Source organism: Grus americana, chromosome 1, assembly GCF_028858705.1.
Source record: "Grus americana isolate bGruAme1 chromosome 1, bGruAme1.mat, whole genome shotgun sequence".
Lineage (NCBI taxonomy): Eukaryota > Metazoa > Chordata > Aves > Gruiformes > Gruidae > Grus > Grus americana.
This window is the reverse complement of record NC_072852.1, coordinates 83,811,264-83,835,819: the sequence shown is the minus strand read 5'-3', so window position 1 is coordinate 83,835,819 and position 24,556 is coordinate 83,811,264. Positions and strand designations below refer to the sequence as shown.

The window sequence follows — 24,556 nt, the reverse complement described above, 5'->3', positions numbered from 1 at the left end:
CATAAAACACCGAGCATCTGCAAGGTACCTTAGCACAGCACTGAAGGCAACAGCATGGATGACAATGGTAAAGGACAATCAATGAAATCCAGATTTCCTGTTCCTGGTCTCCTAAAAGATGACACCTCCTAAAAACCGCACTTAATCCCCATCTCTAGGCCAAACAGATTCTGGGAAATGTAAGTTAAAAGTGAAGTGACTCCTGTACTAGAAGTGTTTGTAAATGGTGACATTAAAGAATAGTACTTGAGCAACAGTGTGAATGTTGTGAATGCCTCAAAGGACATCTCAAAAGATTTAACTGGGCTTTTTTAAATTTAGTTACTAAATATAGAATGCTTTATCATCAAACTCTTCAAGCCCACATTGCTAAAAAGGACCATCAGAAAGCTGGACTGCATGTAAACCAGTCTGTATATGTACACCTCCAAAACACTTTTTTTTTTGGTAAAAAATTTTCAATTTTCATTTTTCAGGTAAAAGCAAATTAAAGAGTCAGCAGAATCAGGTGCATTGTCCTTTTTTCTGGGTAACATGTGCCTGCAAAGTGAGGGGAGCAAAACAACTGCAAAGAATGCATTTCTCACAGCTGAGAACAAAGTGCCAGGTAGATATCACCCATCTGTGTTTTGTCTCGATACAAGTGCTAGAATTGTAGTGGCATTACTGCAATGTCTCTGCATGGGTGTATTTGTCTTCATATATTTTAAAGAGAGAAAAAATGAGACCAAGAGCCAGAGCGGTGACAATGGCAGTGGAGGAGCCCCCTCTGCCCCGTCTTTGGGGTGCAGGAGTGGCAGCCCTCTTAGCAGCATGGGTCTGCCCAGCATAGGGCATGTCGGTACAGAGGCACCCACCTCCAAAGGTTTCATCTCTCCAAGACCTCCTTCACACCAGCTATCTCCTTATGGTTCCTTCCTTCCTTGTGCAGCTCCACCCATTCTTGCTTTCTAAAACCAGACACAGAGAAGGTCAACCTGGCCCACTTCAGGCTTAGCCTCCTGCTGGTCTAGGATGCAGCTCATGACATCTACTGGTTCCCAAACTTTTGCTCCCCCTCCCAGTTATTTCCAGATTCCAACAGAATTCAGCCTTGATGTGACAGAGGAAGACGACATGGCACGATTATCATCTAATTCATTTTTCTCACTGTTCATTATTACTTACTCACAAGCCCACACAGAACAGCAGCTCCCACACAAGTTCAGCTACAGCTTTATCTCCTCCTATACCACTGTAAATTTAATGGACTATCTATTTACTTATGTAAGGATGAAAGGAAACTTAACCCAGTGCGGCTTAAATCTAAATAATGTTTCTTCTGACTCTCCCCTGTGTCACACAGATGTGTACAGAGAACATGCCCTGGTGCCAGCCAGGAGCTAAGTTCCTGCTTGCTTCTTCACGGGGCTGATGTGATGCTAAAAGGCAAGGAGGAAGAGGAGAAGAAAAAGAAAGTGGAGAGGCTAAGAAATGGCGGGGGACCATATGATTACATGGTATTACACAGAGCTCAGCAGCTTGCTGCAGCATGAGAATTTCAAGTTGTATTTGCCTTTGGAGCACAAAAAAGTTTGCAGAGAAGGAGGAAAGAAGAAAGTATACAAGGATGACTGGAAAGCAGAGAGGGGAGAAATAGCAGGGATGGCAGAGGAGGGGAGTATGTCGCACCGGGCCTGGCAGGCTGCAGGGGCTCGAGCAGGGTGCACTCCTCAGGGACCGTGGTATAAGGAGCTGGTGGATGGGAATATCTGTTCCAATTTGAGATTGCCACAGCTGAGAACAGTGCAGGAGATGAGCATCATGCTGAGGTCCATACAGTTCTTTTGTGTTTTGACTCCTTTTAGGACAAATAACTAGTATCTAGAAGAAAATCACAGGGTATAGATGCTGATGCATGATGTGGTGCCAAATTTTTCTAAGCTATTGGATACAGAGAAAGAATGAAATTGATGCACTAGAGAGAAAAGTAATTTAGGAGGTAAAAAAAAGAGTGAAATGTGGTATTTTGAGCTGTTTCACACAGTGTTTGGGATTAATATGGACCCACTTACAGCCAAATTGAAATGCACAAAAATCCATGTTGTGGACATTGGGTTACAAAACTAACATCTACAGTACAGGCTTAGCTTCCCATAGATGGATATATCAGAATAAAGCAGGCAGAATCTCACTTTTGGTTTTGCATTAAAGAATTCTCTTTGAAGGAAAAAATAAAGTGGCCTGCTTCTTTTACCTGGGTGGGGTTTTGGAAATACAGTAGCTTGATGCCTTGATGTAACCTTCCCCCTCCGGAGATCCTTACATTGCCTTTGGCCCATGCTCTCTCCTTCCAGAGCTGCTGAAGATGCAAGGACAAGGGGCAGAGGGGACCGACCTGGCCATTTCGAGAGCCCCCAGCTATTCTTTCTATTGCTAGATGTTATCTCATTGCGAACTGCGTAATTGTAAAACTGCTATTCAGCAATAATCCTGTAGTCCTGTTTGATAACAGTACCAGGCACGAGTAAGTGCCCAAAGCCCAGAACAAAAAGGCTTTTGCGAAACACCGGCCAGCCCCTGAGCTTTCCTGCGGCACAGGCCCGGCCATTGGTGGACTTGTCAGCACAAGCACAAAGGCTGGTAGCGCTTCAAGCATAAAGGGAAGCACCAAGTACTTTCCAGCGCGAGCCACACCTGCCGAGCATAACACAGGCTCACGCAAACACCCACCCGGTCTGCTCTCCTGCCTGCCGTGCAGGTTGTTCCGATCCTCTTTTCATCACCCACCATCCTCTCTTCCCCTACACTTGTCTTCATCCCTTAGCTTGATGTAACAGGGATAAACCCTGGTTTTATATTTCTTATCTGATTTGGTGCTTTTTAGAAAATCACAGACGTTCAGAGAACATCCATGGTTGGAAGAGGAAGGGGCTTATGTGGAGGATTTATGCTGAAGTTGAAAGACAAAAAACATTTCTGCACCTTTTCCACCCAAACACTCATAGTTTTCATAGGGATGAATGAAGTTTTATTTTTATTTATCACGTGCGCTTGCAAAAGAAGCATGAATGAAGAGTAGAGTGCTGGTCACAGGTCTCAGGCAGTACTGGGAGGCACTTACACTTACACTGGTAAGAGGAAAGCTTTTTCAAACAGAGCGTAACCAGACGGTCAGAAGAGGGGATTATCCCGCTGTATTCAGTGTTGGTCTGGCCTCACCTTGAGCACTGTGTGCAGTTCTGGGCCCCACCATTTCAGAAGGAAGTTCAGGTCCTTGAATGCATCCAGAGGAGGGCAACAGAGCTGGTGGAAGGGCTGGAAGGAATGTCCTCTGAGGAGCGGCTGAGGACTCTGGGTTTGTCTAGTTTGGAGAGAAGGAGGCTGAGGGGCGACCTCATTGCTCTCTACAGCTTCCTGAGGAGGGGAAGCAGAGAGGGAGGTGCTGAGCTCTTCTCCCTGGGGTCCAGTGCAAGGACACGTAGGAATGGCTCAAAGCTGTGTCAGAGGAGGTTCACACTTGACATTAGGAAACATTTCTTTACCAAAACCATGGTCAGACACTGGAACAGGCTTCCTAGAGAGGTGCTCAATGCCCCAGGCCTGTCAGTGTTTCAGAGGCATTTGGACAATGCCCTTCATAACACGCTGTTGGTCAGCCCGAAGTGGTCAGGCAGTTGGACTAGATGATCGTTGCAGGTCCCTCCCAACTGAAATAGTCTATTCTGTTCTGTTCTATTCTATTCTGGTTTTTTTCCAAACAAAATGCTGTTGCTTTTTATCTGAATAACTCAAGGTTTTCAATTTATTTAACTCAGGTCATTGTCTTCCATTTTCAAGGTAGAGCTCCTCCTCAAAAGTGGCAAGAATTACACATAGCATTGCAGGTGAGATCTCATCAGTGCTTGTACAATGGCATTAATCACTTCTCACACTGACCAGAGACCTTTCAGGATCAGGCTTGTCTTTCTAAATGCAACACCAACTGCCCATAGTAAGTCAGAGGTTAATATTACCCCAGGGTATTCTCCTCCTTTGTGGCTTTCAACAATAATCTTCCAGCTTGTAGAGGCCATTCTTGTCATTGGTATCAGAGTGCCTGAGCTTGCAGTCCGTAGTAGGTGGTTTCATGCCATGTCTTTAATTTCACTCCTCAAATTCATAATTTCTTCCTCTGCATGATGTTCTGATCCACATAGTTATTAAAGATGCTTCCTCACTAACATTTCCACATTCCTGTATTTTTATTCAGTCATTCAAAAACAAAAATTGCCTCATGAGGAACTTAAATATTAACTTTATTCCAGCTCAGTGCTTGACCTTGGACATTACTACTTACTCATATGCCCATAAATTGCTTGCATACCTACTTCATCTTTTTTTTTTTTTTTTTCCTAGTAACATATAGCTTTTCCAGTTGAGGTGATGGTTTCCATTGTGGCATTGTGTCAAGTGTTCAATTAAAATTCACTTAGATCATATTCCATTATTTTTCCCTTGCCTAGACATCAGTTATTTCATCAAAGAACTATCAGTTTAGTCTAGTGTGAACTACTTATAGTAAAAACTCATTTAATTATATTCCAGGTTTCATTTACCTCTCTTGCCTGTAATTACATTTCTCCTTCAGAATTTGTTCTAAAGCCCTGAATGTTATTAAGGTCAAACTAACAGTTCTGCAAGATTACTTTGTCCTCTTTTCTCCAATAAAAAATATTTTATTTCCTATTCTCCAGTCATACGGTTCCACACCCAACTTGACAGATCCATTTAAAATACTTGCTTACGGATGTGTAATTTTAGATGTGCTTTCAGAATTCTGGGATAAAGATTAGTCATTTCCCCTGACAGAAGCATGTTAAATTCTTTAATTCTTGGCTTTAAATGTGGTATTTTCCCTATCCTCATTCCCATTATCTATCCTCTTTTACCCTTGTGTTCAATACTGCTGTAAATGAAATAATTCATTTTGGGGATGTAATTTAAGACTATCTAAACTCTCTTCCATCCACACACTGCAAAATTTCTGATACTTGTTTCCTTGTTCTCTATTTTGATATACACTTATCTCAAGATGGTTTTACTACTTGTTTTAATTTATTTTGCAAATTCTCATCATTTCATATCTAAGATACAATGACCCATATGATATAACTTTCTACTCCTTATAGGCTCTCTTACCAGGATCAGTAACCCGTTCTGAGATGATTATTGATCTAATTGGGTGGGCCTAGAGACCCTCCCTGTAATTTTTGCCTGTTTGGGATGTAACTTCTACATAATTTTTACATGTCTGATTTAAACAAGCAAAGCCTTCCCCCTTTTCTTCCATATTAAGTGTATTTAAGACTCTTAAGTATAGCTGACCTTATTAAACTAATTTTGTCATTCTTAAATATAGCTGACCTTATTAAACTAATTTCGTCATTCTTGCCTGTCTGAAATAAAACCTTTTTTACCTCAACTTTTAACATAAGTAAATTCACTTGTCAATAGCTAGCTCTTCCAAAGTATATTAATGACTTATCACAGTCAAGTCCAGCACATCACCCCTCTTCAATTTAGCTATGGCTTGGTCAACCAACTGGGTGTCACATCCAATGATGCCCCAAAAGGGGTGCTGCCTGGACCTCAAGTGCATTCCTTTAGTCACCAGTAATTGCCTATTCACCATTTGTGTTCTTATCCTGGTACCTTCCTGCGCCCACGTTCTCAGGACCTCTGCTATTGTTCTCTGATGGTGCTCTCAGGTGCCTTCTGGTTTTCAGGTAGGACATTCGTAGACTCACGCAGGGCTCCCTGCATGCTGAGAAGTCCCAGAGATGTTTGCTGGTGACACTAGAGCTACCTCGGTGCAGAAGACCTGCCTGAGCAGCCTTGGATTTAGCATGCACAAACACATCACCGGCACAGCGGGTTTGCCATAGCCGTGGATGTCAGGGAAACAGCTCCCATGCTGTGCGGTTGATTTGTGCTCATGCAGCTGCCATTTGCCTGGGATTACTATATATCCAAAAACCTCAGGCTTGTGGCCAAAGCCCTCATAAGAAGGACACATCTGGGGAAAAAATGACATATTTTAAGTCTAGGCATGTGGGCTGTGGATCTAACGCAGTCTTATGAAATACCAAAAGCTTGGATAGAGAACGCATCTGAACTAAATTCTGTACTTGGGGGGGTGGGGGGGGAAAGGAAAAAAACCCAAACAATTCCTCCTATTGCAAAGACAGGGCTATGTCTGGAAAACATAAACCCAACAGAGAACTGTGGGAATACAGCAAATATCTTGACAAAGGGCTGATACTTTAGAGGAAGGAAACTGTGATACTACCAGCACACTCTGCCAAAGTGCATGCCTGATGACTGCGAGACGTTTAGCAGACCTGCTAGGAGATGATGTTGGTGGACCCAAAACTGAGGAACAAGTGTACTACCATGCAGGGAACTTTGAACTCCTTTTTATCTCTCCTGTCACCTTTTCCAAGTCAAGCCCAGCCTGGTAAAGCACTGCTTAAACATGAACGATGACTTTATCAAAGGAGGTCACAAGTTCCCTACCTTTTGAAGCATCACTTTTTTGGGAGCTGAACACCGCTGAAATCTTCAGCAAAATAATAACATTAGGTTAGAGAGGAGAGGACTGAATTTCCTCTTGATCTTGGTGATCGCCACAGTCAACTTTTCTTCTCCTATTGCTCAGCTGAAAAAGCCTGCCAAGACAGCTTTTGTTTTAACACTCACCAGTGTAAAAGATTTTAAAAGTACACATTGGTTCTCTCAGATCTGACTACAGGCCATTATGTGGGCAAGCTGACGTGTTTCTATCATTTATTTCAGCACTGTTTTCCTACAAAGATATTCAAAAGGAATGGACGTTTCTCTCATCACTTTAAGTTCTTATCATCCCGGTAATGCGTTTAACAGCTCGATCTGCTTTCACAGCCTCTCTTGGCAGCTACTGATGAAAATCCACCCTGTAGTTAAGGCCTGGTCTCCTGCTGCTAATTAGAGACTGGCATTTCACCGGGACAAAACATTCATTGCCCACTACTGAGTAATCCCTCAAATATTTATGTTCTGCTACTATGCCTAACAGAACCATCTATAACTGCAACTCTCCTTTCCCATGATCCCAATAAACTGTACGCAATTGCTGTACAAATGTGCAAGAGTCACTTTATTAAAAGAGCAAGAAGAAAGATTTCATTTCGGTGTCAATTCAATGACTTAAAAAGACCAGTAGTATATACAGATCTAAAGAAAAAAAGGCTTACAATTAACTCCAGAAGCTTCCAAAGTTACTGATTTACTTTTCAATGCACAGAGAAGCTTACATCTGATATAATAAAGCTGAAAGAAAAAGGACAGGATGTAAGATCACCTAGGCCAGTATCCTGTCTTCAACAATGTCAAGTGCAGATACAATAGGGCAACTGCAGAACATGCCTGACTGCTTATACTTCCCCAGCCACTGGCAGATGTGTTTGCACCAATTTAGTGTGTTTTACAAAATCTTAATTAGGAGATTCTGGCTCTCCAGTTTTTCATTGGAAAACGTTACTTCATTAACACAGGAGCCATTCAGAAGACTTGAATGGTTTCACCCTTTGATATTTTTCACAGGTAGATGCTATTGTACCATCTGCTTGCCCTATGTAAGGGTTAACACAAGATGAAAAAAATTATTAACAATAACTTAAAAAAAACAATCATAAAGACAGGTTCCTTAGGATGGGTCTAAATTTTAGCCACCTACAAACACATTAAAGAAGGTAAAGCATATTCTAGAGGAAGAGTAAAAAATCCCCATGGGAAGAGTATTACCCAAGAAGTGGCAAAGCATTTAATAAATAAGTAGATGTTCCCATAAGATATTTACCTCATCAGCAAGAACAAAATGTTTATTAACCTGCTTGAGCATAGGCAAGAAAGAAAAAGAAGCCTTTTAAACTAAGGGAAGCACAGAAATCGCTAGTGTGTTTCGAAACATTTGACAAAAGTTGCTGACTTAGGGAGGAAAACATTAGGTCTCCACTCATTTTCTAGCTGATGAAGGATGCACATTTTCAACTTGGTTATTCTGGCTCCAAGAAGTATTATTAATGGAATGACCGACCAAATTCAGGACATGGCAATTACAGAAAAGTTCAAGCTATTTAAAGCACCAACAGAACAGGACAGTCTCCTGCTATGCAACTAGCCTCCCTAATAAATAAACAGGCACTACTGGGGGCAGGCAAATAAAGAATGAACTCCCCTCCCACCCTCTGCCATTAACTTTGTTAGTAGTCAGAATTAAAACTTTTCCACCTTCTTTGGCTGTGATCATCAATTTAGTATTCAGGAGCCCTCTAGGAAGATGTATTTCAGAGGAAGCTCAAGGAGTCTGTGCAAAAGCCGACATTTCCGTTTTTCCTTCCTACGTACACAACTTATTTCCTCTAGTATGTTAAGAATGAATTATTTTATTTGTGCAAAAGATCTATGGACACTTTTAAACACAAGTCTTGAGCAGTTCCTCAAGCTACCACTGTCATCTCTGTACTTTCAGTTTGGAACAGACTCTTTTTAATTTCACAAACACAAACTTACTGTTTGGGTGGTAATCATTCATAATGTCAATAATGGTTTACTAGCCAAGGATTTTTCCAGTTGGTTGGCTTTCTCAAAAAAAAAAAACCAAACTAATTTTCTAAATATTTTATTGTCACTATTTGAATTCAGAAATTTTTACTTCTGAATAACACTGAAACACTTCGCTTAAGAATATCTTTGTTTTGAACAAAGGCTGCTTATATAAAATTAAACTTGAAATAGAGTCATTTTGACCAAAGCTTGTTTTTATGTTATTGAGGAATCTTAAGCTTCCCAGGATTCTATATTATGAAGATTTCATGTTTGCTGGAAAACCCCTAGTCATAAGATTTTGCCCAGAGTATTTATGAGTATCTGTACATTTATGAACTGCCTCGTACGGGGAAAGAGGAGCCACAATGAAGCAGCTTTCCTCTGTACCTGTAAAGAAATGCAAGGAAGCCAGCTGATCAGTCAGTACCAAGTTTAGCCTACCAATGCAGAAGTTCAGCATGAAACTCCAATTTAAATGTGCCAACCCAACTTAAGGGCATCCAGCCCTTCACGTTATATAACGCGTTAGACATTGAAAGTCCACTCTTGGCTGACATCAGTTACCAGTATCCATCTTTACACATCAGGTAAGCTGCTTTCCTCTCTATGGACTAGTTTTCAGATGCAGCAGCAGATGGTTTCATGGGTATTTGCCAGATAAACAAGCCCCGCTGCAAGTAAAAAGCCTTCAGTTCATTTCCAGGTTCTGGAGAACACCACTATGGTGGTTTAACCTCGGCTGGATGCCAGCTGTCCACCAAGCTGCTCTATCACTCCCCGCCTCAGCAAGGCAGGGAGGGGAGAAAATAAGATGGAAAAAACAACCCCAAACTCGTGGGTCAAGATAAAGGCAGTTTAACGTAGCTAAAGCAAAAGGCCGCACGTGGAAGCAAAGCAAAAAGCAAATGATTATTCTCTACTTCCCATCAGCAGATGATGTCCGGCCACTTCCTGGGAAGCAGGGCTTCAGTACACGTACTCCTTGCTCCAGAAGACAAATGTTGTAAAAAAAAAAAAAAAAAAATGAATGCCCCCGCCCTGTTCCTCCCCCTATCTTTCAGTTTCTTATTGCTGAGCAGATGTCATATGGTATGGAATATCCCTTTGGTCAGTTTGGGTCAGCTGTCCTGGCTGTGTCCCCTCCCAAGATCTTGCCCACCCCCAGCCTGCTGCTGAGGGACGGGGGGAGAAATGTTGGAGAGACAGCCTTGATGTGTGCTGGCACCGCTCAGCAGTAGCCAAAACACTGGTGCTAGCTACCAATACACAGCACACCAATACACCTTGCTAGCTGCCAATACACAGCACAGCACTATGAGGGCTGCTGTGGGGAGAATTAACTCCATCTCAGCCAGACCCAATACAACAACCTTAGAAGCCTACCTCTGATCACCACAGGGCCGAACACCTCCCACTTCACCATCATCTACATTTTAGCAGTATTAGTATTGGATGAACAGCAAAAAGAACAGAAGCAGAGCCCCGTTCTGTGTTCACGGAGGAATCATGAGAACCTTCCTACTGAATCACAGTCCAGTAATAGAAGCAGCAAAGTACAGTTACCAGAATCAGCTTAAATAATTTTGTGCCTGTTTTTCAGTAGGGCCACAGTGAAGAACAGGTACCCACCTGTTCAAGGAAACAATAGCAACCTCTTTTTTCTCCTCAAAATTCAAGTCTCTGCTTCAGGGCAAAGAAGCCAAGTAGTTTAAGTACACAGGATAGGATATTTTTAAAAATTACAAAAAAATTAAAACTTAGACTACCAGTTAATTTTGTACTGTTGCAAGCAATTTAAGTAGGTCCTTAACATTTTAACATCAGTGATGTTAAAGAGTCAGGATAGCACTGATCCATCAGCCCTAAAAAGGCTCTTTTTCACAGTAAAAGAACAGCCTTGGGTTTTTCAGAAAAAAAAGGAAGCTACACAATCTGAGAAAAGCTTCATAGAGTAATAGTAAAGGTTTTTTACCTCAAAAAAAAATACAGACGAAATGGAGTTCTATTCAGGAGCCTTTAATTTGTTTCTGGTTTTTGTTTGGTTTGTTTGTTTGGTTGGTTTTTTTTAAACAGGCTTAAGATATGCAAATGAAGAAAAAGTATGTGGATATTATAAATAACATAAATCAAATAAGCTTACACAGTAACACTACAAACACCCCAGTGGGGAAAGAATGCCGTACTAACCGCAACTATAAGCACTCATCAAGCAATCAAACTTGCCTAATTGTAGGCAAAAATATTCACCCATCAAGTGTATGACTGCAATTGACAAAAGGATTCTAGTCAGGTACAACTCACCCTATTGATAAGGTTACTTATCAGAAGAGAGACTGTTATTTCAACTATGTGCACATCAGGTTCCTCATCCTGCTTACAGTTAAAAACAAATACCTTATGTTTGTGTACAGTGCTCTTCAACAGAGGTCTCAACAACACTCACAATTCCTTACAAAACACTCCTGCGAGGTAGGTGTATCATCATCCCCATTCTATAAATGGAAAAGAGATTTGCCCAGAGTCTCACAGCTATTTAGTATCAGAGCCAGGAACGTGTCCCCTGACTCTGTACCAAATCTTTTCCACTAGGCAAGGCTCCTTTTTAGGTTAAACTATTGCATTCAAAAATTTATTTTAAAACAACATATATGTTTAATATTACAATATAGCATTTTGTAATAAAACAAGAATACAGTATAGCTCATCTTTGAGGTACCATTCCTCTCCCCTCCCCGACTCTTTTACCTGGAGATAACTAAAATAATTATGGGCTAATGAAAACAATTTTTTAAAAATATGCGCTCTAGGAGCAGATATGCAAGTGACTGGAATTATTATGTATCTGTTCATAAAGAACATTCGTGTTATTTCTCTAGTGCCAACTTATATTGGGCACTAGGACCATGCAAATCATGTTATTTTAAGATGGTAAGCAGTTGCACATCTTCAGTTTTGCAGTTTAGTGTCAATAACTCCAGTCAGTCTCAGTAATTAGTACAGATACATTTCCCAAGCTTAGTATAACAGTTATCTAAACCCACTTACCCCTACCAAGACTCTTAAAACACTTTTGAGGCTACACATTCAGCTCCCACATCCACTAAGTGAGAGTCTTGATTAAGACAAACACATGTGATTTCAGGTTTTAACAAATTTCCATTTTCAAGTTTTATAATGAAGTGACTAACTCCTGTATTGGGACTGACAGAAGACAACTGAGACTTTGTTAAATTTGTTGGTAAAGTACAGTTGAGATCTGAAACAAAATAACCAATCCAGTTCCTCATGTAGGCTCCATGACTCACCACTAATATATTGGCATCTAATATTTTAGAAGCTCCACTGTTATCAGAGCTCAGTTCTGCTTCACTGCAGTGGTTCGTCCAAGGGAAAACTAACTGTTCTTCAGGTGTTCCTGAGCTTCTGCTTGCTGCACCATGCATGTCTTGTTCTTTCCGTTCCAATTCAACAGCTAGCTGACACAGAAATTCAAAAAAATCCCTTGCACGTTCTCTTACCTAAAGAGGAAGGTCAGAAGAGTACATTGTGAAGAACTCAAGAGATTTCGGTTTTCAGAAATCTGAGATATAACTACCTCAGTTAAAAGACAAACATATATCACAGGCAAGTCTCAGAAATCAATGGTAAGTTACTGAATGCTGTATAAACCCCTCCGGCCTCCAAAACCAAGGATGACAGTAATTGCCACCATCCTCCTGCAAATGAGAGCTTCCTGAGGAGTCAATCCCAGAATCAGTATTTTAGTTCTAAAGACATTCCTTACTTGGCAGCCACTGCAATCAGGCCAAGTAGTGTTTTTAGCTTAGAAAATAACTACCTTTGGTTGGGCTAAGCTCTCAGTAAAATCTTCCTAAGTACAAAATAGCTGCATCTGCACTGATAAAATGGCCTAAAAGGTAGGACACAAATAAATAAATACCATACTTCATCCAGTGTTTCTCCTCCAGAAGGCGTGAATGAAGGACACTGCTCCCCAGCAGCCTTTGCCATAGCCTTGAGGTCGGTCAAAGGCCTTCCTTCTGCAACACCATACTTCTGTAAGAGGCAAGTAACAAGGAGTGGGTTTAGCAAGTTATTATCAAGTCTCCAGTATCGCTTCCAACGTGAACATCTCTTAACAGCTTTGCTGTAACATGCAGGTGTAACTACCTTTTACATTTTATCCCAATATTGGCAGAGGAGGTATCTTTATATCTGCTATTTAAGTTAAAGTGTATATATAAATATGCTGGGTAGAGAAATACATTAAGAGCAACATCTCATTTGAAGTACTAACATTCAAAAAACTACCTTTAGCCTGATCTTTGCCTTGAGACTTTTTCCTATATTCTTGACACTCATTCTTAGCATACAAAATTCAAGTGTCTTCGCAACTGAGGTTACATTGCAAACACCTCTGTATGTAGCTGTTCACGCGAGGGTAAACTCCATTTACCTTTTATTTGCAGAAAGACTATGGGGAATTATTTTTCACAAGAAACAAATATTTTCTCTACAGATCTCTGAAATCTCCGCAACAGAGGAGTCCATTTCAAAATGAAAATTTTTGAAAAAGAAAAAAAAAAAACGATGAAAAACCACAAGTACTCTACCCATTGAAAATAAACAATACGGCCTTCCCCCATTTTTTCAGGACATACGTTACTGCTGTGGACAGTGTTTTCAGAAAACAAGAAAGGCAAAAAAGATCTTAAAAACATATGCTAATGGACTCAGAGGACATGTAATTAACTGTCTTCAATGACACACTTATTCCCAAGACCTCCAAATACAAGGCCCATATGAGAAACAGGAGTAAGAACCCATATATACCAGCTAGCCACAGTATAAAACATAATATTTATCATCTGTAACGTATTTTACAAGACAGATAAACTTGGATGCGCATTACCAGTTTTGACCTTGAAGATCTTTCCAAGGCACACCTCTAACAATGGTAAAACAGATTAATACTTCTCCCTCTGAAGATTAATACTTCACTAACAGATGAAAAATGTATTCAAGTGGAAAGCTTTGGTCTTTCCTTGGAACATCTGAAGAGAGTGAAAATGCTGCAGTGATCATGAGTATTTTGAGAAAGTAACAGCTGATGCTATACTGTCACTCGGTTACACACATTCCAGAAATCCAGATGTCGATGACTCGGATACAGTCACGTGCTCATTACTGAGGCTTTTTTTACTACTATGTCACTATCCACTTGCTGCGGATATGCAATTAGCTGCCGTAACAACTAATTCATCAGTCTTCTGCGTTTAAATGTACTGAAACACATTTACTTCAGCCTCTCAATCCCCTTCTCTAAAGCAAAATACTGGCAATTTAAGAACACTAGAGACGTGAAGAAATAAATGCTCTGAAGCTGCTGAAAATTAAATCCTAATCTTAAAGATTTTTCCAGACTTCTCTCATGAAAGTGAGGCATGGGAAAATGAAACTTTCTTAATAGGGTCAACGACATATGTTCTTTTAAAGGACTTTGCTTCTTTTCATGCAATTCAAACTTAATTCCAGTTATCCAGAGCAGTGACTTACAACCTGTGGCCTGCAGACACTGTATTGCCATTTCTATACATCCATACAAACACTACGAAAGGGGAAATAAAATGTAACAGAGACTTAAGATTACTCTTTCTAAAATTCTGTATCATGACCTGTAATATTTTGGAAAATACCTGGTGATAAAGCAACTAAAGAAGATTGGGAGGCACTTAACTTGCTGATTTCAGTGGAAGAACTGGAATTTCTGACAAAAAAAGAAGATCCAAATAGGAAATGCTACTATCATGTTCTGCTCCTTAAACACTTATTTGCCTGCTGGCAATATGCCATCCCACTTTTGGTTTTGTAGCATTTCCTTATTTAAAATTCAGCTGACGCTCTGAGCGTAGCATGTGAAGCATGATTCGTATTAGTAGAAACAGCCACCATCTGAGTTTATTCTGATCAAGACATACTTAAAAACAGACAGGGGGTACAATTATGCCTGTTATCAGGCAGAGGCACTAATCAAGAAAGCAGATTATTCTATGGACAGCAGAAAGCTTTCCAGAAGTCTTTGTGCAAATGAAAAGGTATGCACAGCTAAAAAGCACAACATTGTGTTGCATCACCAGGCTAGAGGAGGTAGGCCGGGGAAGTATCTTCAGCAATTTACATACAGGGTTAGAAAACAGAGCTAAACTTTTTTTTACATGTAAGATAATTCCTACTACATGTAAATCTTACCTTACTTAAATCATTACAGCATCACAGTTACAGCACTAATCACTAAATTTTGGCCTTGCTTCACAATGCTACAAGCAATTTATAGCACCTTATGTGAAGAGTTCAGTTTTTAGTGATTAAAAACACATCAAATAGTGCTCTCCACTGTTAAGTCTACCATTTAATATGCCAAGGTATCCCTCAGCAGTTACATTTTTTAAATTGTTCAATATTAAAACAAACTCTTTTGGCACTTACTCTCTCTCGAAGTCTTGCATCATACTTGATTTCCAAATCTTTGCAAAACTTATTTTTTCCTAGAATTGTGGCAGCAGTCTAAAAAGTGAATACACAGTCGCATCAACGTGCTGTTTTCTCATGCAATAGCTAGACCATCTTACAACACCACAGCCAATGTGAACCACATTAGTAGTACCCAAACAAACAAGGACAGCTAGTAGTCTCAGTCAGAATTGAATATATGGCCTGTGTCAGGCCGCAAAAGACAGAAAAGCTGCAATCTTCTGAAAGTTCTTTCACAATTCCAAGTCCAGAACAGTTAAAGACACTTAGCACCCATGAAAGGTGGGCAGCAAGATGCAAAGCAGCAGCAGGATTTACCAGGATAAAAGCCTCATCTTCTCTTGAGTATACTGCTACTCACAAAGCAATCATGCCAACACATTCTTTACATGTAGTATGTGTGTAATACGTTCCTAAAAACTGATCAGTTAAACCGACTGCAAAAAACATAGCATCGAACAAATGAAATTACTTTCTGGCAAGTGGCTACTTAACACACCTCAGAAATCAAATCTCTTGAAGCAGTTAAGAGGCAGGAGGGCATTCTCTGGCAAAATACTAAAGCGTCAGCCTCAATGTTATGAGGGAGAAATGCACTGGATGATACACTTGGAAAAAAAAAAAATCTAGCTTATTGTATTCACTTGCCTTTTGATAGCATGGCCAAGAGACAGTGAAAATCCAAATGGCTTAGTTTGCTTATAACAGTAGTCTGGATATCTTGAGGTTTGTGCTACGTATCTTTTTTCCTTCCAAGGAAGCATGTGATTTTGGGGGTGCAGGGAGGGCAAGACAACTGATCAAGAGGAAATTCCGATACCACTGTGGGAAAAGTGTTGCCTAATACAGGCTCTAGTGTGATGGACATTACACAGCTGTCTGGCTGCCACAGCCAATGATGGGAACTAAAGGACAGCTAACCTGCTCCTGTGCTCATATGCACCAAAGTGTAAGGCTGTACTGGATTCATATACAGTTTTGACTGGTAATAGTAGCTGAAGTCTTGTGCAAATGTCCACATCCAATTGAACTGACATTCAAAGAACTCATTTTGAAAAGGCTCCTTAGATTATGGCAAATAATAAGTAGCCTTGTTGTACTAACAAGATTTTACGACCTATTTAATGTATTGCTTAGGAGGTGCTTTATGTTGCAACTTTAAATCTCTGTCACAGAGTAATGTCAAATTTCAGAAAGGGTTGAATCAATTTCCTTGTATATATGAATAGCATAGTCAATTGTATGATTATATCCTGAAATTTCTCCAGGATTGATACTCATTCAGTACACAGAATAGACACCATTCACTTACAGAGCACTAATTCATACTCTGTCCTGTAAATAAAAGTGAAGGTTCATTTACTGTGCTGAAACCAAAATCTGCTCTGAAGAAGAGATTAACTTCCTCACACCTTTTCTATACCATCCGTTACTAGAATACCACCATGCTTCAGAAACATTACCGCTTTATATATGGAAAAGACTCAAAGATTTTTTTTTCTCATTCTTCTCAGGGCTCAGCCTGTCTCAGTCCTGAACCTACCTTCACTACTGCAGAGTTCTTGTCCCAACAGCATGAGCATCTCACAGTAGGCCCCATATTTCCCTGCAGACTTTGGTGTTACGGTCTGTTAAGCTGAGAAGTCTTACAGAGTTATGCTCTGTTCTCCCAGTCTGCCCAACTAGTCTCTTTTTATTTTCACACTGCAGGTCTGCCTGCTCTCTTCTACACTGCTAATTTCTGGAGCTAGTCTTTGACCCTCCCTCCTAGCCTTATTCTCTCAAACAGGCTTTCCTGCAAAGCCTCTTTCTTCATTTCCTGTACATGCTGACTTTGCATCTCTCTTCGCTCTCAAAATTCCTGTCCAGCTAGTACAACTCTCTTTGCACACATCCCTGTTTTCTCCTATCCTGTTCAGGCTTGATTGTTCAGCTGTCAGCCACAGGCAGTAGCCAGAGGACCACATACCGCTCTTGGTTCCAGTAACCAGTACATACCCTGACTACAACTGATAGAGGAGTCAGTGCAAGGGAAACTAAACTTTACCACTAACAGTTTCTTTAAAAAAAAAAAAAAAATTTTTTTTCCTCTTTTGCAAGGGAATTTGTGCATTCCCCTCATACTTGAGCGATGAAGTGACAGCGTAGTAAGAGACATTTCTTCATAGATTTGCGGCTGCCAAAAAAGGGAGTTCCAAGCAAATGGAAACTGCAGCTTTACACATCGTTGGAAAAGCTTCTGCAAAGTCTGGATAGCTTGTCAAACAAAGGGCAAAACGCATTTCCTTTATGCAAAGGACAAATTCAGATCTGTCTTCTACATTACGAATGCAAATGCTTCTCATGGAAAAAGCTGTCTCTAATACCAGGAAAAAAAAATCACCAACCTGACTCTGAAGTGGCTGAGCATTCAAAAACAATTTCCCTAAGGCAGACACATAGCACAGACAGTCTTATGAATGTTATAAAGCACTGTTAATGTTTTCAAATATAATCACTTCCATTCACACACTTAAAGGAAGTGACCTGTCACGCAGTTATTATGTATTTTTAAAATATCTCATTATTGCACTCCTCCCGCCCTAGTTTGTTTTCTGCCTAAGTGGTGCTGCTGCAACAGTGTATGCGACTGTGCTGCAAAACTCATGAGCAATACTAATGATTTATGTTTTAAGATAAAAAGGGGATTTATGCTAGATTTTGTTGATCTTGTTTACAGCAAGGCTTCACAGATTTTTGTAGTAGCACAACAAAGCAAAAAGCAAGCAACACCCAGGGCTATCAAGAATCACCTAGTAGTTTCAATCACATGAAATCTACATGTGTCCTGAAATCACAGCATCAATAAGAGAAGAAAGAATTAAGGATAGGGCTTCCACAGGAGACGTGACCTTCTTAGAAGAGCTGATCTATGCCTCTACCTTTAAAAGTTCTGTTTCCCGTATTTTTTAAGCATTTTGTAGTCTTTCACACAAACCCACATGTAATCCCCCTCAGTAATTAACATTTTTTTCCAATTTAATTAACCTATTAAAGTAGTGCATCAGGGCGAGAGGCATGCTATTACATTCCTGCTAAAATCACCTTTCTATACATTTAATGATCCTTGTACTGACTTTACAGCAAACCTTGATCTTGCCTATATTGGTCTGTATAAGACCAATACAGAAAAAGCACAGCATATAGCCACAGTGCATAAGACAGTACAACAATATCACAGCCAATTTGTTTTGGTTCTTCAAAGAAAAACTGACTTCAGTCTGTGTTACCTCTAAGTCCTGATTACCGCGTTAGCAGGATCTTACGTGCATATAAAATAATGGCAAATCCGTAAGAACAAGACTGCATGACATCCTGCAAAGCAAGCTGGCCTTCATTGCTTCCTAACTGAGCTGTTTTCACTGAAATGTCCTTACTTGCAGAGGTCTTCTTGAACTCTACACAACTCAAACTTCAGTTCTAAGTCCATCAAATTAGCTTTTGGATCTCTGTCACTGTATTATTTTCGCATCATCAACACCAAATAAAAGTCAAATTCTGAAGCTAACATTCACATTCAGTTGCCTCAAGAAACACTTGCCTGCTTTGCTCGAAGGAGGTCACTTGAAAAGACATGAGTAAACTTCACACTACTGAGAAATAAACCAGCAGCATCTGCTTGTCTGAAACCAGTTGCAGAAAGTGGCTCATCCACTCCTTGACCTACAAAATAAAAATCCATCAAGACATGCAAATTTTAGATCATTCAGCAGCTCAGCAAGCATGGCAGCAATAAAGAATCTGCTCAGTCACAATAAAATGCTTCTCCTTCAGTAAAGCCAACCCTTAGTAAAAGTCACAGTTCCTCTGTCTTCCCTAAACTCAGTAAAACAAATTGTATGAGAAAAGGGAGTGCAGGCTAGGAAGACAGAAGGATCATTATTGATGATACTAATGTATACATATGACAAATTTAAACATAAAACAGAGGCCTACATTTTTAAAATTTGAGTAGTCATTTCAAGTCACTTGTCCTTTTTAGATGGTCACTGGTAGGCTTCCTGCAAGAGGAATCTCACAACTGAAACTCTGTAAACAGATTTGTTGATTGCAAATAAGAAAAAAAGACAATAGCACTGAGATACTGTTGTTGATACTAAAATACATATATGGAAAAAACATGCACATCGAGAGAGTCAAGTCCTGACAAATATGAAATGCCTTCTCCTCCCCATTCCCTAACGTTGACAATGCCTTGAAGAAATGAGGCAACAAGAAGGGATTCTGTGTAAGGCGGAAAGCAGCACATGCTCTTTGCCAAAGACGCAGTTTCACAAGAATTTTACAGCTGATGTCAACACAATCTGTTGTGGTCTCTTCCTCTCCCCTACTCCACCTTGCACATTGACACTAATGCTCATGCAGCTGCATAGTTGATGGAACAAACCTAGCTGAAAAGCAGTAATCCTTCCAAAAATTGTTTTCAGCCAGAGTAGTCTGTGAAACTAACTGGCCACAGAGCTCCAAAGACAGCATTAAGAGAACCAGCACTTTGGTATTCCAACTTGAATGAAATAGGTGTGCTCCTGTCACAGCTCAGAAAGCCTGTAGGAGAATTAAGAACTGTGGCAGGGGGACAATCCTGTAACAAACTGCGATGTCCTCACGTGTATCACCTATTTGACTTTCTACAAAAGTAAAAGCAGGGAGTGTGTGATTCTCATCAGATCCACAACAATGACAAAACCAATTTTCACCAAGCAAGTACACAATCATTTATATGTTTCCAATAGCAAAAGACGGGACATCAGAAGTCCAGAACTTGAGTTCTGAGCACCTCATCTGTAGTTCAGCCATGTAACAGCTTGTACCCCACCATGCTGGTATAGGTCTTATGCCTTTCAAAAGACAAGGTGCACATGCTTCTGTAAGAGTTGGCAATGTTCACTTTCTACACAGTGGCCAGGAGGGCAAAGAAGAACGTACTACGTGTCATCTGCCACAGAAGGCTAGGAATTTAAAAGACATCACTGGTACTTCCAAGAACATAAAGTGGGGGAGTATTGTTTATTCACTGTATTATGAGTACAAAGCCATGTTGCAAGAACTGTAAAGTGCAATGTCAAAACAGAGGCAGGAAAATCTAGAAGCACGATCCTTCCTGACAGCACGTAGCATTGTATAAAATTTATTTATTCAGAGTACAACCCCACTAGGTTCCTTGTAGTGGTGAGACTTGGTTTTCCTACAACAGACATCCAAGCAGCTCAGCATTTTCAGGTGGGTGTACAAGTCAGCAGTCACTAAGGAGAAGCCTTCATCTAAAGACTGCCTTCCTAGAAAAAGCTGGGATTGAATAATTCAAGCATTTAAACAATCTTTATTTTTCATTCCTCCTTGCTCTACCATAGGCTCTTTTTGTAAGTGAAAGATTACACTCTTCAGGCAATAGCCTCCTTTACAACATGACCTTTATCCATCCTTCTGCAGCTCCTCACTAAGTCCATCATACCAACGCGCACCCAGCTGGTTCTTCACCAGAGCTGCAGCTCTCACTTCTCATCTGAGTCCTAGAAGCCCTTTCCCAGGCTTGATACTATTGAGATTTAACACAGTGCTATGGGACACTCTGGCATCCTTAATAACAGGTGCTGCTATCGCTTTATTTGATTACTGGTAACTTTTCTTTCCCTGTTTAAAAAAAAGGAACCATTCTAATATTCCTGTTGACACTGGAAATAATCACTATTTGTTGATATCCTGTGGATACTGACTTAGAATCTTTACAGCTCTCCACAGTTATCAAGCTAACATCCTGGCTTACAAATAAAGTCTCTTAAGGTTTGCAATATTATTCTGTAATAACACTTAACATTTCAGCAGTTGGTTACACAATCTCTCATTGCACAGGGAAGAATAATTTTCCATCTCTAACAAGCTAGTAGAACAACTGATACTAACCTTGCAGGATCTTGTCTTTGTTGTATCTTGTTTCTCCACTGAAAGAGATTATAAATGAAAAAAATTAACTCTCAATTTTACTGAATGTTCAAAAATATCATTACATCAGATACCAACAGGAGACAGCACAGTCTGAATATGAAAAATGAGATATAGTACAGCACAGCCTCTTTTCAAAAAGATATATCTGAAGACTTTATAATTAAAAAAATAACCAAACCCAACATTTTCAAATAGTCAACCCCAATCATGCTATCAATATTTACTAAGGCAAACTTACCTGGAATGAAAGGAAGGGAAGTAATTTCTTAAATTTATCATAAATGCATCAGAATTTATCTGTTACAATTACATCTCCATGCTGGAGAGAGGGAAATTCGAGGAAGACTCTGGAGCCCCCTTATGAAAAGCATGTGCTAGCCAAGTGGACCTCTGCACTTTGAAGGGAAGACAATTCAAGAGATTATCAAAGAAAGCAGCAGAGCAGGCTACACACCTTGAAGAGACAGAGCACAAGAACCCAGAACTGCAGAAAAACTAGGAGAATGAACATCACCTTCTTTAGGAATTAGAACATTCTACCTCAAAAACCATAACTGGCAGCGTTTCAAGAGAAGAGTGACTAAAACCATGTGGACATATATTCAGGAGGGAAAAATCTAACCACTAAACTTGACATGAATAAAGTTAAGAATGCTGACTTTGTTGAGGCTCCTCACCTGACTGAAACGTCATGGGCTTAAGTTTTTGCAGTACTAAAGCCAAGTGTGCTGCTTGGTTTTTACACAGAGAGCTATCAACACTGCCAGGTGGAAGTCCTCAAGAGGAGCCCCAAATAGGTAACTGATCACAGAAGGCCACTACTTTTAAGATAAAGCAGGCTATTTCAGTACACTTTAAAGTCTTTCCTGCACAGGGGGCAGCAATTTAATTCTTCAGGCTCCCCCCACATCCTGACAGCTACTTCCAGGCTCCTGAGGAAAATGCAGCAGGGCTGGATGGAGCCCATCCTGCTGGCATTCAGTTGAAGGTGGGGAAAGAGCAGAACGTGCCATTTTCCAAGTAGCGCTAAGACAGTGCAGCATACGTGAGCACAGTCTAATGGATGAACTCCCATCCATCTGCTGGTGAATGAGCTGGGATCTCTCTGAAGTGTCTGCAAGAGTACCACCTGCAGATATCCAGTTCAACAAATTGTTTCAGGTTCATGTGTTTTCTAGATGATGTAAAAGCAAGGCTGCAACTAGAGCACCATGTCAGCAGATCTCGGTCTTTAAGGGAAGTCAAGAGTAACTCTTAACAGGATGAAGACCGGGGCGGGGGGGAAAAGTCATTGTTCCAGTTGCACTGATCAAGTATTAAATTGTATTATGCTAAAGGAGAAAAAAAGTTTAGCTTTCATAAAAATTAAACAGTTAACTACTGTCAATTGCTGGAAGCTGGAGCTACTTAGTCTAGTTAACCACAAATCTTGCGAATATCCACTGTGGCTTGAAAGAAAAGCTCACCTTACCAATTTTAACTAAGTCACAAATGCCAATTCTTTAACATTTCACAGCAGAAACGTTAGACTGCCATTCCTAAACAAGCTCTTCACCCCTCCAGAGAGGTCTTGGCAGGAGAAAGGTCTTATGACCTCAGAGTCACCTAAGAGTTCACAAATACCACCTGCTAACGTTGTGCATAGCCCTGCCATTCAGCCAATACCAAGCCATAGCGGTACGACTTAACTCGTTAAGCCAGGCCCACGCACCCAGTCACACAACCAGACAACCCCTCCGGGTCAAACACGCCCCTGACCGGCACTGACACCTCCGGGCCCGCGCACGGCCCGACGCGCCTGGCTGACAGGAGACATTAACCCTGAGGGAACCGCGGGGAGGGGCGGGGCGGAACTCTGCTGACGTCACAGCCCGTCCCGGCACCGGCGGGGAAGGGGGGAGGGGGCAGCGGGGTAGAGAGGGGAAGGGCAAGGCCCGGCACCGGCGGGAGGGAGGGACGGAAGGAGGGAGGTGGGGGGTGCCGCGGTACTCACTGCCGGACGACGGTCAGCCCGAAGCGAACCATGGCGCGGCCGCACAGGTGCGCACAGGCCCGGCCTCACCTCGCCTCACCCCGCCGCCGCCGCCGCCTCCTGCCCGCACTGCGGCGCCCGGCCGCCCCGCGCGCCCGGCGGTGACGTCACGGCCCCGCCCCCCCGGCCCGGCCCGGCGCGCACGAACGGGTCCCCGCGCCGCCTGCTCGCGGAGCTGCCGCTCGCGCGGGTGGGCTCGCGGGAGTTCCGGCCCTAAAAACCCGCACGTTCGGAATATTCCTTTTTTTTTTAAAAAAAAAAATATATATAATAAAGGGGAGAGAACGTGCAGTCTGAAGCATTTTTTAAGGCCTCAAGGCACACGTTCTTACTTCATAATCAGATGGCTTTCACCTTAAAACTCTAGTTTTCACATAATTCCTCGTGATTCTGGGTCTGCAAACTGGAGTAAGTTTACCACATTGCAGAAGACGTTCGGTCTTGTTACGTCAACTAAATTCAGGAAGAACACTAACAGACAACAGGACTTTGCTCAGAGTAATATCAATAGTTGGATAAATTACACTAATTACAAGCCGATTAAAAACCTTGGAAGCCAAATCATGTCCCCGAGTAGCCACTGGCCGAGATGGGAGCCGTTCCGAAGCAAGGGTTTCAGAGCAGCAGCTTGCGAGGCGAAGCAGTGCGTGGTGCGGGCACCCACAAGGCCGGCAGCCTCGGCCAGCGAAGCCGCGTGCGGCACAAGTCCAGAGCCTCCCTACGTTTTCTGAAAAATGGGACAGATGGTCATCTTCTTCAGATCCTGTTCACCCGCATCATTTCACCTCTTGGGATCCAGATGGGAGATTGGTGGAACGCAATTTTGGGATCCATTGTCCTGGGATGGGGTGAGCTTTGTACTAAGGCTGTTGCAGATCGATTTGTTGGACAGAGGCTGCTTTTGCTCCACAGCCACATGGGAAATAATGGAGAGAGGAATTAGGGGAGTTGCAGGGAGAGAGAAAAGCAAACCTACCACCTACCCCCGATGAAAAAAACCCATACGTTCTCTAGATCACAGTGATGTTTTCAAACTCAGGAGTGAAGCTGACGCCTGAGCTAGCTACAATAAATTAGCTCACCTCTTTTTCCTGGCAGTATTCTTTCTGGGCCAGCTGAAAGCATTTGCAGGGAGATAGAAGACGCATCTGCATTTTGTAGTTCACACTCTTGTTGCTGATGCATAACTTGCTCAGTGAGTAAGGGGATTCTTCCTTCAGTTGCTAGGGTTTGACATTCAGACTCTCCCTAGTGAGAGTGAAAAAGCAAAGAAAAAAAAAAGTCTTAGAAAGGTAGAAATTTATTTCACTGCTCTGTCCCCACTTCCTATTTTTGAAGATTCATGAAAAAGTACACATACGTCTCAACAAACTGCAAGGATATGGCATAGAAGATATTTTCCTC

At 41.3% G+C, this 24,556-nt stretch overlaps 1 protein-coding gene across 5 annotated transcripts in view; it reads right to left on the bottom strand.

Annotated features, from left to right (window-relative positions):
• Nucleotides 1-23,273, bottom strand: part of TIGAR (TP53 induced glycolysis regulatory phosphatase) — a 39,803-nt gene extending 16,530 nt beyond the window's left edge. Inside the window, exons 1-7 of one of the 5 annotated variants that reach the window (XM_054801432.1) lie at nt 23,114-23,271; nt 21,079-21,116; nt 18,719-18,840; nt 15,094-15,171; nt 12,553-12,663; nt 11,913-12,125; nt 7,138-9,592 (exon numbers count right to left, since the gene is read on the bottom strand). In XM_054801432.1, coding sequence (XP_054657407.1) covers nt 9,524-9,592; nt 11,913-12,125; nt 12,553-12,663; nt 15,094-15,171; nt 18,719-18,840; nt 21,079-21,116; nt 23,114-23,145 — 663 coding nt within the window. In that variant the 5' untranslated portion in view covers nt 23,146-23,271 and the 3' untranslated portion in view covers nt 7,138-9,523. Of the gene's footprint in view, nt 1-7,137; nt 12,126-12,552; nt 12,664-15,093; nt 15,172-18,718; nt 18,841-21,078; nt 21,117-23,113 lie in introns of those variants that run through there. The other 4 variants (XM_054801421.1, XM_054801441.1, XM_054801404.1 and 1 more) reach the window with 4 other exon arrangements.
• Between the last annotated feature and the right edge of the window lie 1,283 nt (nt 23,274-24,556).